This window comes from Accipiter gentilis, chromosome 29, assembly GCF_929443795.1.
Source record: "Accipiter gentilis chromosome 29, bAccGen1.1, whole genome shotgun sequence".
NCBI lineage: Eukaryota > Metazoa > Chordata > Aves > Accipitriformes > Accipitridae > Astur > Astur gentilis.
Window position 1 is genome coordinate 11190620 of NC_064908.1, and position 12557 is coordinate 11203176.

The 12557-nt window shown below is 53.7% G+C and overlaps 1 protein-coding gene across 2 annotated transcripts in view; it reads left to right on the forward strand.

Annotated features, from left to right (window-relative positions):
• COL27A1 (collagen type XXVII alpha 1 chain) overlaps positions 1-12557 on the forward strand; it is a 98387-nt gene that overhangs the window by 62811 nt on the left and 23019 nt on the right. For both annotated transcript variants that reach the window (XM_049832983.1, XM_049832984.1), the window contains exons 11-18: positions 4736-4774; positions 4901-4954; positions 5781-5834; positions 9673-9780; positions 10498-10551; positions 11648-11701; positions 11832-11876; positions 12171-12224. In XM_049832983.1, coding sequence (XP_049688940.1) covers positions 4736-4774; positions 4901-4954; positions 5781-5834; positions 9673-9780; positions 10498-10551; positions 11648-11701; positions 11832-11876; positions 12171-12224 — 462 coding nt within the window. The remainder of the gene's footprint in view (positions 1-4735; positions 4775-4900; positions 4955-5780; positions 5835-9672; positions 9781-10497; positions 10552-11647; positions 11702-11831; positions 11877-12170; positions 12225-12557) is intronic.

Below are 12557 nucleotides of genomic sequence, written 5' to 3' on the forward strand. Positions count from 1 at the left end.
AGCTGTCCTTGGGTGAAATGGGATCAGCGTGCACCCATTTTACAGCTGTGCTCACACAGCTATCCCTCTTTTCCCTGTGACTGACTGCGAGATCTTGGGTCCCCATGGTCCACACACATCCATGACTACCCAAGGGTGGTTCATGCCCTACCCCTGTAGGATAGGGGCCAAAGAAGATCCAAGCCATGTGGAAAAAAGCCCTTCTGCTCTGCATCGCCCAGTTACAAAGCACTGCTTCTGTTTTCCACCATATCCCAGTTTTCTGCCATGCCCCAGCTGTGCGCTGTGGCTTTGGATCGCGGGGTTTGTGCCCGTCAAGCTTCTTGCCAAGATGAGATATTTTCTCACTCAAACCCTGCTGCTGTGGGGAGCACAGGAGTGGGGACAGGACCTGCAGGGAAGCAGGAGTGCTTCAGCTGCTGTGTAGCTGGCTACAAAACTCCATGCACCGTGGGAGCAATCACTGCAGCGACCCAGCCGGCCTCCTCCACGTTCCCTGACTCCTGACAGCACAGTCACTGCTGTGATTAAGCTTAATTTCAAACTCCCTCTCCAGCCTTGCCTGAGCCAGGCAGGACAATAGCTGAAGGCATTGGGTTTCTAATTGTCTTAGGCACCTTACCAACCTGGGGCTGGAGCTCCCTGGAGCAGGGATGCTTCCTGTGTTTTGCATCTGTAATGTCCCTCTGATGGGACTGCAACCTGTCTGGATATCAGCTACTCAAAGCAGATGCTGGGCAGGGTGGCTTGCAAGGCATGTTGGTGCAACAGGCAGAGTAATGGGCCAGTGAGAGGCCAGGCTCAATGCTCAGGCTCTCTAAAAGCTTTAATGACCTTGGGGAGGACGTTTGACTTACCTTCAACTCTTTCATTTGTGAAGAGGGGTGATGGCACCTTCTGCTCCAGGGCAAATGCCTTTAATGCTGGCAAGACAATACAGTGAGGAGGACCTCTGCTCTGCCAGCACAGCACACCCTGAGGAAGGGACGATGCTGGCAGGAGGTACAAGGTGGAGAGTGGCCCTGTGTTGGTCTGGCTCCGAGCTTGGATTGACTGACCAGAAGTCCTTGGGCCAGACCTGCCCCTTGTGGTTTTGTGTTGGAATGGATCAAAGCAGCTGCAGAAGATAAATACCTGCCTTAGAGGAGATCATATTCCTCCTGGGAAATGCAGCAGAGCTGATCGTTGGGAGATATCTTGGCTGACCTGGAGGATCTCCATGTTCTCCTGTCCTCCTGCTGCTCTAGAGCAGGTGCTCTGCTGTTATCAATGCTCACAGGACCCGTTGCAGGCAAACACTGTGAGACCAGAGTAAATGGGGATAGGATAGCGAGCTGGAAGTGCTGGCTGGAAGAAGGCTCCAGTGGCAGAGAGCATCTGCATGTCTGTGCCAGGGCAGCTGCCTTCCTCCCAGGGTGTTTGGGGTAGACATCTGCATAATCAATTCCTGTTGTGTCAGGGCATGGCTACAGCACTTTGCAGGGCTGCTGACGCTCTTTGCTCTGCACGCTCAGTCAGAATTGCATTTTTTTTTCCTGCCTGCATTTGGAAAGGGACCATAGGCTTTGTTCTTCTGCAGGCAGAAACGTTCATGCTGATGGATGTTGCCGTAGACCATGATTTCTGTGGTGTACCACCACCTTCAGTGCTTAGGCATTGGGAACGCTGGAGGGAGCAGACAGTCTCGTCTGCGTTTGGGAAGCCGAAGCTGGAGGGCTGCCGGGGCCCTGGCCACAGGCTCCCAGGGGCTTTGCGTCTTGGCACTTGGCCCGGTGCTTTTGGCAAAGTGCCGATCTCGAGGGGAAGGCAGTGTCTAGCAAGGATGACGTGGGGCACCCAAAAGCCTTGCTGGGCTATTGTGTCTGTGGCTGTATGACCCCGGCAGTGCCGGCGTTTTGCTCGGCAGCAGGAAACGGGAGTGCAAAGCCGTGGGCTGGGTTTTGCTAATCTTTGTTGAGATAGCACAGGGGTGAAAAGCCGAGTGCTGGCTGCTGTGAGAATGGGGGGGCTGTCTGCTTCTGCAGCCTCCTACAACTTACCTGGGGGCTGGAGAAATGCTGTGGCTTGGCACAGTGCTGCTCTTGTGAACCGAGTGCTTGTGATTTGGAGGCTGCGGGTGGACATCCTGGCCTGCTGGGGTTTGTTGTTGGCTCAGCTTTTGGAAATGCAAGTTATAGAAGCCACCTCTCAGGCCAGGGGACGCAATGCAGAATGATGGACCGGGAAAGCAAGGGACATCAGTGACTGTTCCAGAGCAGCTATGGCTGTTAGGAGCAGGAAAGGCTATTGAGCATCCTTCCTGGTGAAACAAGCCTTTGCTGTTCACGGCAATTGAGCAAAAACAGCTTAAGACCACCATGATTCTGGCCCAAGCCCCTGTCCCACGTTTTTGTTCATGACATGTTGACAGACATTGGGTTTGCCAAGAAGTTGTCTTGGTGTAATTCAAGGGATAGGACCCATTGGTGTCTTGTTCTGGTAGTGTTGACTTTGGTAGTGGTGGAGTCCCAGAAGCCAGGGAAGGAGGAAGGAGAACCAGCGCTCCCTCAGTTATTAGGGAGCTCAATCTGCAGTGCTAGAGTCCTTTCTCTTTATCTCTCCCAATACCTTTAAAAGCAAGAGGTCAGGCTGGGAAATGAGGGCTGGTAACATTAGAGCAAAAGAAAATATTGTTCCATGCAAAAAGGAGGCAACCTTTAGGGATTTCCTGCTACTGAAAGGTCAGCAGCTAATGCAGCTCCGTGACTGCGTGGCTTTATGGCCCTGTGTTGTGAAATGGAGTGGCTTGGAAAGCTTAAAGAATCACTTCCAATGGTATTAGCAAAAGAAAAATTATTTAATAGGAATTTATATAAAAGCACGACTTCACAGAATTCAACGGCAAGGCTCACTCTTACTTAATACCTGGATGAAACGTGCACACCATTTTGTGACACCCTGGGGAGGGTGGCCAAGACCATGTTGCAAGGCATGACCTGCTCCCTGCAGAGCTGTCGGAAGGGTTTTCTCTGCCTGCTCTCAGGCTGGAGTTTTACAGGAGGACAGATCCATACAGCAGTCACTCCCCATCCTCCATCCCCTCCGTTTTCTTACAATCCCTGTACCCGTCACGCAGCTCCCTGCTGACCAGAGCTGCAGCGAGCAAAGTGCCGACTGTTTCCTGCTGAAATTGCAGAAGGCAATTAATTTCTCTCCCCTCCCCTTGGCATCTGGTGCTCCGAAATACGAGTTCACGTCTCTTATGAGATTCCCCCCCCCCCCCCCCCCCTCCTTTTTAAAAGGTTGGATTATTATTTTTTTTTTTTTGGAAGCCTAATGAAATAATATCCTGTCCCAAGTGAATCTGAGTTCACTGATTCCCAAGACAAGGCAAAAGCATTGGCTGTGCTCCAACAGCCCAGAAAAGTTTTTGTGAGCAGCTTTTGAGGGAAATAAGAACTGGCTGGACAAGAGGACCATGGCCTGGCCCTGGCAGGCTGGCAAGGACTGCACCCGTTCACTTACGGTAATCAATTTGGGATCAACTTGAAAGGAACTGAGATGCCTGGTGCAGCGTTAGAGCTAGTTAAATGCATCCATCCATCATCTGCCCGTGAGAGCCCTGCTCATTATTAGAAATATTTCCATATGTTGAAAGGTCTGTGTTTATTTTCGGTAATGAGTTCCTTGGCTTTTTCCCTTCTCTCTCCTCTGGTATCGGAGGATAGATCTTTGGAGGGGGGAACAGGAGGGGGTTTCCTGGCACCCCTGAGGCTGAAGCTGGGGAGCATGTGGGAATCCTGACCCTCCAGCTGCTTGGGATTGGGATGATGAACAAGGGAGGGGGGCTTTTCTTAGCCTTTGATGCAAACCAGGATTTGGAGGAGCTGCCTGGACCATATGTCTGGGCTCACTGTGGGAAGGAAGAGGAGGAGGAAAGGTGGGGTTTGCCTCCTGAGCGTCTGTGGTTTGTGCTGCTGGGAGGCCAGGAGGATGGCCGGTAGTTGAAGGTAGACATTGTTTTGTTTCCTGGGCATCTCCCACAACTTGGCGAAACGTGGCTTGGACGTGTGCGGAGAGGAGGCTGTCCGTGAGTTTTTAGGACCTTTATGCTGGCTTTGAAATACCGTGGGATTAGCTGTCGCTACAATGGGATTAGCCCACCCTGTGGCTTTTGGTTGGGGTTTTTTCCCTCTTTGTGGTCATCTTGTCTTCTGAAAAATTGGACGTGCATGACAGATATGGCTGGTAGAGGCAGCGAGGAGAAAGCCTGCCAGCCATGACTGCTGGAGGATCTCCTCATCTGGGGTTTCGTATGGGGCTGGTTGGGATGAGGTTTCCCACCTGGGGCAAACTGCAGTGTTGAAACAGCTGGTTTTAGTCCAACCTGGGCTAAATATGATGGTACCTGAGCTCACCAAGAACATATTTCCAACCTCTCCACATGCAAAATGTTTCTGGTGTCCCAAGGCTGCTAGGCCATCCATGGGGGAGCTGAATTTCAACAAACTTCAGAAATGGGGTCTCTGTCTTCATTTGCTAGTGAGGACAGCAGTTCCTTATCTCCTGCGTGTTGTCCTCAGATTAAGCCTTGTCCTGTGACTTGCATACACATAGTATTAAAAAAAAATAATTAATTGGCAGACTGGTTCATTGCTGTGTCTTCCCAAGCAACAGGAAAAAGACTTTGAAGTCGGCAAAAAGGGATTTAGGTGTTTTTTAACATTTTGCTTCCCCCTTCCCATTCTCCTTTCAGCAATCATCTTTTTACCAGCTTCTACATGCAGGCTGGCCGGTGAGTATTGCTGTTAAGCAACTTTCTGTGGTTTGGTTTTTCCTCGGCTTGGTCAACTGGGTTTTCCTCTCTCCAAGCACTTAGTCAGTGAGATTTGTTTTACCAACATTTCTCTTTTTAATCCAGAGAAAACCCGGAGCACCTGGGCCTCCAGGGCATCCAGGGAAAACAGGAGCACCTGTAAGTAAGAAAAGCCCTGGTGTCCCCTCCGTGGCTGGGTGCTGCTTGGCCCTGCTGCCACTCCGGTTGGCCTGGGGCAGCTTGCAGAATTGATGTCCCCAATCACTTGCACAGTCCTGGGCTGCTCAAAAAGTATCTGCTGCCTGGTGGCTTCTGGCATGCTGTAATTAAGGGCCTTGGGATTGGATTTCAAAGAAGCCTAATGGTTTTCTTGTCTGCTTCCCACCGAAACCCGGATGATGTTTGATATCTAACTCCCTGGGTTTCATTGGCAGACACAGCCCCTGCCCCTCTGTCTCTGCCAGCTGAACAGTGCTGGCTTATCTTCCCCAGCGCATCGGGTTCCTGCCCCCGTGTTTGGCTAGGGACCATGTGGATCCCTCCCAGAGGCACAAAACCAAGCCAGAGAACAGCTGATGTAGTACTTGTGTGGGGCCAGCCCCAGGCTGGTGGGTCTGCAGCCCCGTGCCCACACAGCCCCTGGGATTGCTGGGTGATGCTTCCCACCCTGGCTGGCCTCTGCAAACAGGGCAGCGCCATGAAGCAAAGGAAACAAAGGCAAAACGCCTCATCCTGACCTCCCGTAGGATGCCAAAGCAATGGGGAACCAGATCCGTTGCTGCCTCCAAACCTGCCCTGGCCGCTGACCCTGCGAAGGCGGGCAGGGTGACACGTGTGCCGAGGGATGTGAATCCTCCTGCTCTGCCCTTCCCAAGGCTGCCTCTGTGTATTTCTCATTGTCCGGCCCAGTTCAGCCTCTGCAAGGCTCGGGCTGCTCTCAGGATGGGGCAACATGTTTGTTGACTCAATCCCTGTTTGTGTGCAGGGACCCTGCGGAGATCCGGGGGAGCCGGGTGAGAAAGGCCAGCGGGGGTACATGGTGAGTGGGGGTGCTGGCAGGGCTGCCTGCCTGGGGAGGGTAGGGGGCTTGGCTGTGGGGAGAGCCCAGTTTGGAGAGGTTAAGTGTGCCCTTGGGGCTGTTCTGGGGACCCTTGAAGATCCTGCCCCTCTTGGATCAAACCCTGGAGCGCTGGGTGAGGGAGAACTGTAAACAGTCAGGTTTGCCAGTTTGGGAAAGTGCAAGGAAATGCGTGCCTGGTTTGAAGGGTCGTGGGAGGTGATGCCCCAATTCTCTCTCTGGGGACCTTGCTGTGGCTGGCGGGGGTGGCTCTCCACAACAGGCTCGTTCCCTTGACTGAGTCCATGCTGCAGGTCCTCTTGCCCTGTGCTTACAGCACCCTGCTCCGGCAGGTGCCTGAGCTCAGTGACTGCTCAGCACAGCCCCTTTGGGTGCTGGACTCTGCCGTGTGTCACCCAATGCCCTCCCAGGCAGGTGGACACAAGTTGGCATGGTTCTGTCCTTTTGTGACCTTCTGGAAACCACCCACCTCCTTCCCCGCAGCTCTGGCTGAAGGGATGTGTGAGCTCTGCCTGTGCTTCGCAATAGGATCTGCTGTGTGTGTCCTCGTGGGACCCAGCCACCTCCCCTGGGACTAAGCAAGCACAGCTGCCTGTGGGATTTGGATGTCCCGTGGGTAAAAGGAAAGCAGATGTCCCAATCTCCCAGCGTTGCTGGAGCTTTCCACCTGCTCTCCCAACCGTGCTCGCTGGTACCCAGCCCTCGTGGGAAGAGCTGGTGCATCCCAAATCTTGTCCCTCTCAACAGAGCCGATGCACGGGTGTCCCCCCAGCACCTCCCTGCCTTTTGCTCGTTTGTCCTGGTTGCTGCTGGGCTGCTCCAAAGGGACAGCAGCGCTTACCCCTGCTGCTCCTCACCTCCCTGTTCACCCATCTACGGGAGCAATCGTCTTCCTTCAGCCCTCCAGTGTTTCCCATCCTGCATAGCATCTCTCCCCAGAGACCTTAACCACAGCATCGTGGTCCCCTTGGCACCCTCTCAGCAATGATCTTTCTTTCCTTCTGCCATCTTCTTTGTCATTGTGTCTTACTCTCCAAAACGGAGGTAACTTTCCCTCTGGCTTGAGAAGAGAAGCCACGGACAGGCTGGGCTTACATGGATCGATGCTGAAGGAGGATTTGGATGGGCTGGCCAGCAGAACACAGGCTGGTTCCTGGCAGCTGTGTTGAACCTTTGAGTCCCTAAAGCTCATGGCAAAAGTTAGAGTCAGTATCTTGGGCAAGAAACACAGCTACATCATCAGGCGCTGTGTATCTGCTCTCCATCACACGTCCTGCTGCCAGGTGTCCTGTCACCCCTGGCCCCATCCCTTGCAGCAAGGATTCACCCCAGGGATAGTGTTTTACCAGCTGCCAACATCTGGAAGGTGTCACTGACTGTATTAAGCCGGTTGAATGTAAACACTGGACTCTGTCAGCGAAGCTTAGCCAAAAGGTGCCAAAGTTATTCTCTACCTTCATATAAACAGGAACTGTAAGGGGAGTCAGCAGTTCGGGGAAGAGGGGGGAGGTTAGCACAGAAATGGAAAGGAGCAATTTTTTTCCACCCATCACAAGTCCATCTGCAAGCCTGATGTCTTCAGTTTGGGGGGCTGTGTCACGGTGGCAGCCCAGTCCCCAGCCCCCTGCTCTCCTGCTCTTGCTTTGGCATCTGCCAAAGGCTTTGTGTGGCAGGTTTCCACCAGGGAAACCCAACTCAATTTTGGACTCAGCTCTTGACCAGCCTGGGGTGGTTTTTGTTAAGGTTCATGTTTCTACTAGACCTTGGCCCAAGAGGTCTTTGACGCCTGTTCAGGTTCCAGCAGGTCTCCGCTCTCTTCTCTCACTGCCTGCGGAGGCTGACTGGATGACAGCAGGGGTGAGGAAGAAGAGGATGGAGTTCATCCACCTGCATCAGCCCCTGAGCACACGGTTGTGTTGGGTTTGCCCATGATCTGTTTTGCATTTGGCCCATCTGCTCTGGCTTGCCTGCCACAGAGCACAGCCAGAGGTACATCACAGCCCAGGTCTCTTTCTTGCAAAATTGCAAATAATAATAAATATTCCCCAAAGCTGGGACTTGGATGTAGAATGGGGCAAAAATGCTGACTTTTGGGCTGGGTGCCTGTCGTAGTTTTAAGTCCAGCCGGTAACAAAGCACCATGAAGCCACTCACTCACTCCTCCCCCCTACAGCCCTGGTGAGATGAGAAGAAAATATAAAGGCAGGCTCGTTGGTTGAGACAAGGACTGGGAGGGTTCACTCCCCACTTACGGTCACGGGCAAAAGACAGGCTCAGCTTGGGGAAGAGACAAGATCAATTTAATTGACTACCAATCAAATCAAAACAAGGCTAATGGGAAGTAAACCCAAACCTCACAACACCTTCCCCCACCCCTCCCTTCTTCCCAGGCTTAACTTTACTCCCAATTTTCTCTACCTCCTCCCCCCAAGCGGCGCAGGGTGACAGGGAATGGGGGCTGGGGTCGGTTCCTCACCCCTTGTCTCTGCCGCTTCTTCCTCCTCAGGGGGAGGAGGACTCCGCACTCTTCCCCTGCTCGCTGTGGGGTCACTCCCATGGGAGACAGTTCTCTGCAAACTTCTCCGATGTGGGTCCTTTCCGTGGGCTGCAGTTCTTCAGTCACAGACTGCTCCAGCGTGGGCTTTCCCACAGAGTCACAGCCATCTTTGGGGGCATCCCCCTGCTCCAGCGTGGGGTCCTCCCCGGGCTGCAGGTGGAGATCTGCTCCCCCGTGGACCTCCCTGGGCTGCAGAGGGACAGCCTGCCTCACTGTGGGCTTCCCCACCGGCTGCAGGGGCATCCCCTCCTCCGGCGCACCTCCTCCCCTCCTTCTTCACTGACCTCGGTGTCTGCGGGGGGATTTCTCTCACATTCCAATCTCCTCACCCACTGCAGGTTCCCCTTCTTAGCTGGGGAAGCTTCTAGCAACTTTTCACAGGAGCCACCCCTGCAGCCTCTCCCCTGCTACCAAAACCCCACCACACAACCCCAAAACAGTGCCCCAAGCATAGATGGCCACTAATGAGCATGGGGGATGTGTGTGGCTGGCTGTGTGATGCTAAAGCCCTTGGGGGAGGGAGATGGAAAAGCACAGCTCCCCAAAACAAGCTTTTCTACTTTTGCAACCTGATTCTTCACTTGAGAAGTAGCTGAGGTAGATTCTTCGTTCTGCCCTTCCTTCAAACTCTGACTTTACAAACTAAAACAAAGTCCAGTTTTTGAACTTGACCAAATGTTCCAAAATTTTTGAGAAATCCAATCAATCAAAGTGATTTGAAGGGAAATGTCTTTGTTCCAGACTGCTCTTTATCCTGTCTTAATTCAGAATTGCCAGTGAGCTAAGGCATAAAAAAAGCTGCCCCTAAGCTTTAGCTGGTGATGCCCAATCCAGAGGATCTGCTCAGGCTCTTGCATGTGGGAAAGCATCAGAAATGGCTTTACGCGTAAGCCCCAGAATCAAGAAGATGCAGAGGGCTTTCGCTTGACCTCTTCTTAATGCATTGCTTCTTCCCTGCCTTCTGCTTTGTTTCTTGCTGGATGGCCGCTGATTGCGACTGTCCCACGGTTTCAGTCGGAGAGCCCGGGCAGATCCACACGCCCAGTGCTTGCAGCACCTGGATACACAAAGCTTGTCCCCTGCCAGCCTTCCCCGTATCTTGGCAAGTATCCTTGCGAGGTACTTGGTGTTTAGCAGGTGTTGCTGCAAAAGTACGAGGCAGGCAGAGCTCAGCATTTAATTTATTGGTTTCATAATGATGTGGATTTTTTAATTTTCCATGCTTGCCTTTTTTTTCCCCAGGGTGAACCCGGGCTTCAGGGCTTGCCGGGACGTCCAGGCTACCCCGGGTCAGATGGCTTCCCTGGCCTGGATGGCAAACCTGGGCCGTGGGGGCTGCCAGGAGAGCAGGTGAGCCACGGGCAAGCAGGCAGGCAGGGCCATGGCATGGCCAGTGTTGGGGTGGGGAAGCTGCAGCCCCAAGCCCTGGGCAGGAGACAAGGAGCTCCTAATGCCACTGCTCTTTATGTTCACTTGCATCCTTTAACTAAAATATTCCTCCTAAGTTTACAGACCCACGCAGTCCTGGATTCAAGATTCATGTTTCCCAAATAAAAGGGCTTTAGAACATCACACGTGTGTGTTAAGGTGCAGCTGGGATAACCTGGGTGCTGCAGATCCTGTATTGTGGAGCACGAGGGCTGGGCTGCAATTCTGCATCTGAACCTCCTAGTTGCTTTTACAGAATAAAATAACTGGGGGGCAGGGAAAGAAATGAAAGCAATTATGGACTGCCTGGATAGCATTCAAGCTATGAAGCTGGTCACTTGTTGGTGTGATTGGTCCCTGCCCTTTTCCAGACCCCTGGCAACAATCCCTGGGGAATACAGGCAATGCGCCTGAGCTTGGAAGCTTTCTCAGGGGACTTTTGGAGGTTGGTGACAGGGACTGGACCATGCTGAGAGGTTTGGGGCTCTCAGGAGCCCCCCGGGAGTCTGCACAGGGGTGGCTGTGGGCAGGAGGCAGCAGCTGCCAGCGTGGTGGGGAGTGGGGAGCAGGGCTGGAGGCGGGTGGGAAGTGTTGGGCAGCCCCTCACTGTCTGCTTTGCTCCTTCTTCCCTCTCCCCAGGGACTGCAGGGCTTCCAGGGTGACCGGGGGCTGGCTGGAGAGAAGGGAGAAGAGGTAACCTGGCTCTCACTTACTTAGCAGCTCAGTGCTGTGAGCACGATTTGGTGCCAGTTCCAGCACGTACGCTTAACGCCAAGCAGTAAGAGCTTTTCATTACTGGTTTCACTGGTGTAGCACCAGCAGCATCTGGTACCCCGTCCCCCCCCCAGGCTGAGGTTGTGTTACGGTGTGGGATGCCCTATTGCCACCCTCCAGCTGTGCGTTATCCGGCTGGAGGCCGCCCTTACCGCTGTGCTCGCTCAGCCTCCAGCTATGCAAGCGCCCTGTGCTCTGAGCTGCCCCAGCCCAGGGGCAGGGGGGGCTGCTAGTGCATGTCACTGTGGTTCTTCTCCAGGCTGTTCCAGGGGTTGGTCAGCCAAGATACAAAATGTACATAAAAAAGCAAATGCTAGTGGTTTGTCACCTTTTTTTTTTTTTTTTTTTTTTTTCCCCCACCAAGTCTTTTTAAGGCCAGTAATTTTTAGAGCTGCCCAAGAGAATTTGGGGTCCTCTGAGGTCTGATCATACTGGGGTGTTTGAAACCAAATTTATTCTTTTTGAAACAGCAATCCTATATGGTTTATCATATATCTTTTGTGGCCCATACTTTGTACCCTCTTGCCTGTGAGCATGGTCCCAGCATCCAGACAGATGTGCTTGAGCACTCAGCAGCTGCAGACACATGAAGCTTTCCAGTGCTCGCATGGGCCCACGAAGCTTTTCTTTTTCTTCCTTACTGCCTGTCTGTGCAGCTCAGGGCACCACGGTGTCCTCCAAGGCACAGGCGATGGGCATGGCCCTGCCACCTGGTGCAGCCCTGCCGTGGAGAGCCCCGTCCCAGCCCTGCGGGCGCTGGGACACCTCCTTGTCACCATTGCATGCGGCATGGTGCAACACTAGTTTGGGACACAGGAGCAGAGTAGCCACAATGGGGTGGCACTGTGCTGGGGACAAGCAGCCAGGCTTTTCTTCTGGGGCTGCCTCATTCATCATGAGCTTGAGGGTCTCCATCCCCCTGCACCATACCAACAGTCCTTTGGGGCGCAGCAGCCACATTTCAACTTGTGATGGCCCAGCTGTGGCTCACAAGTCCTTGTTGTTCCCATTTCAGGGTTTCTTGGGTGACCCTGGACCAGTTGGGGAGAAAGGAGAGAAGGGAGCAAAGGTGAGGGTGTCTGTCCTTGCTCTTTGCAGCCCTGCCTGGGTCGGGCAGGGGGTTGCTCCTTCCCTGCCACGGTCCCCCAGCCCCAGATCATGTTCTCTTCCATCGCTCAGGCTGCTCTTGGCTTTTCCAGGGGGTGAAGGGAGAAAATGGCCTGCCAGGTCCTGCTGGGCTTCACGTGAGTTAACTGGGAAGGCGGGGGTGTCTCGCCCTGCCGTGCTGGGATTGTTCCTTCCCTCCTTCCCCTTTCCTGGGCCAACCCCTTTGCTTCTCCGCAATGGCCCTGAGCTCCATCCCTGGCTCCAGCTTGCATTCTCCTGGCTTTGGGCAAAGCCCTCGTGGTCTCTGTGTTTTCCCCGATCCTCCTGCAAGGGAAGGGACAAAGGCTGCCGCCACCTTGGGGTGAGCACCTTGGGGCGAGCACCTTGGGGCGGGCACCTCGCTGACACACCGCTCCTGGCTTCTCTCCCAGGGGATGTCGGGTCTGAAGGGTGTGACAGGCTTCCAGGGTCCCGTGGGGCCGGAGGTGAGTGGTTTTGCTTTCTCTGTGTCACCAGCCCTCCCCAGAGAGGTGCAGGAGCGTGCTGCTCCCCACTGGAAAGATGGGTCCAAGGAGGAAGTAGTTGGGCTTTGCAGGTCACTGGCACAGCTTTGTAGTTCACTTACAAAATCCTTGTTTAATTTTATTTTTTTTCTGGGAGCTGGACCTAAACTACAACTGTGCCTTTGTCCTGGAGGTAGCTCTTGTTAATGGGGATACTGCCCCAGAGCAACCAGGCACATTGTCCCTCTGCATGTTGGGGACAGGAGCCTCCCCACACCTCCAACACCTCCCACGTGAATGTCTGCATCCCAGCTC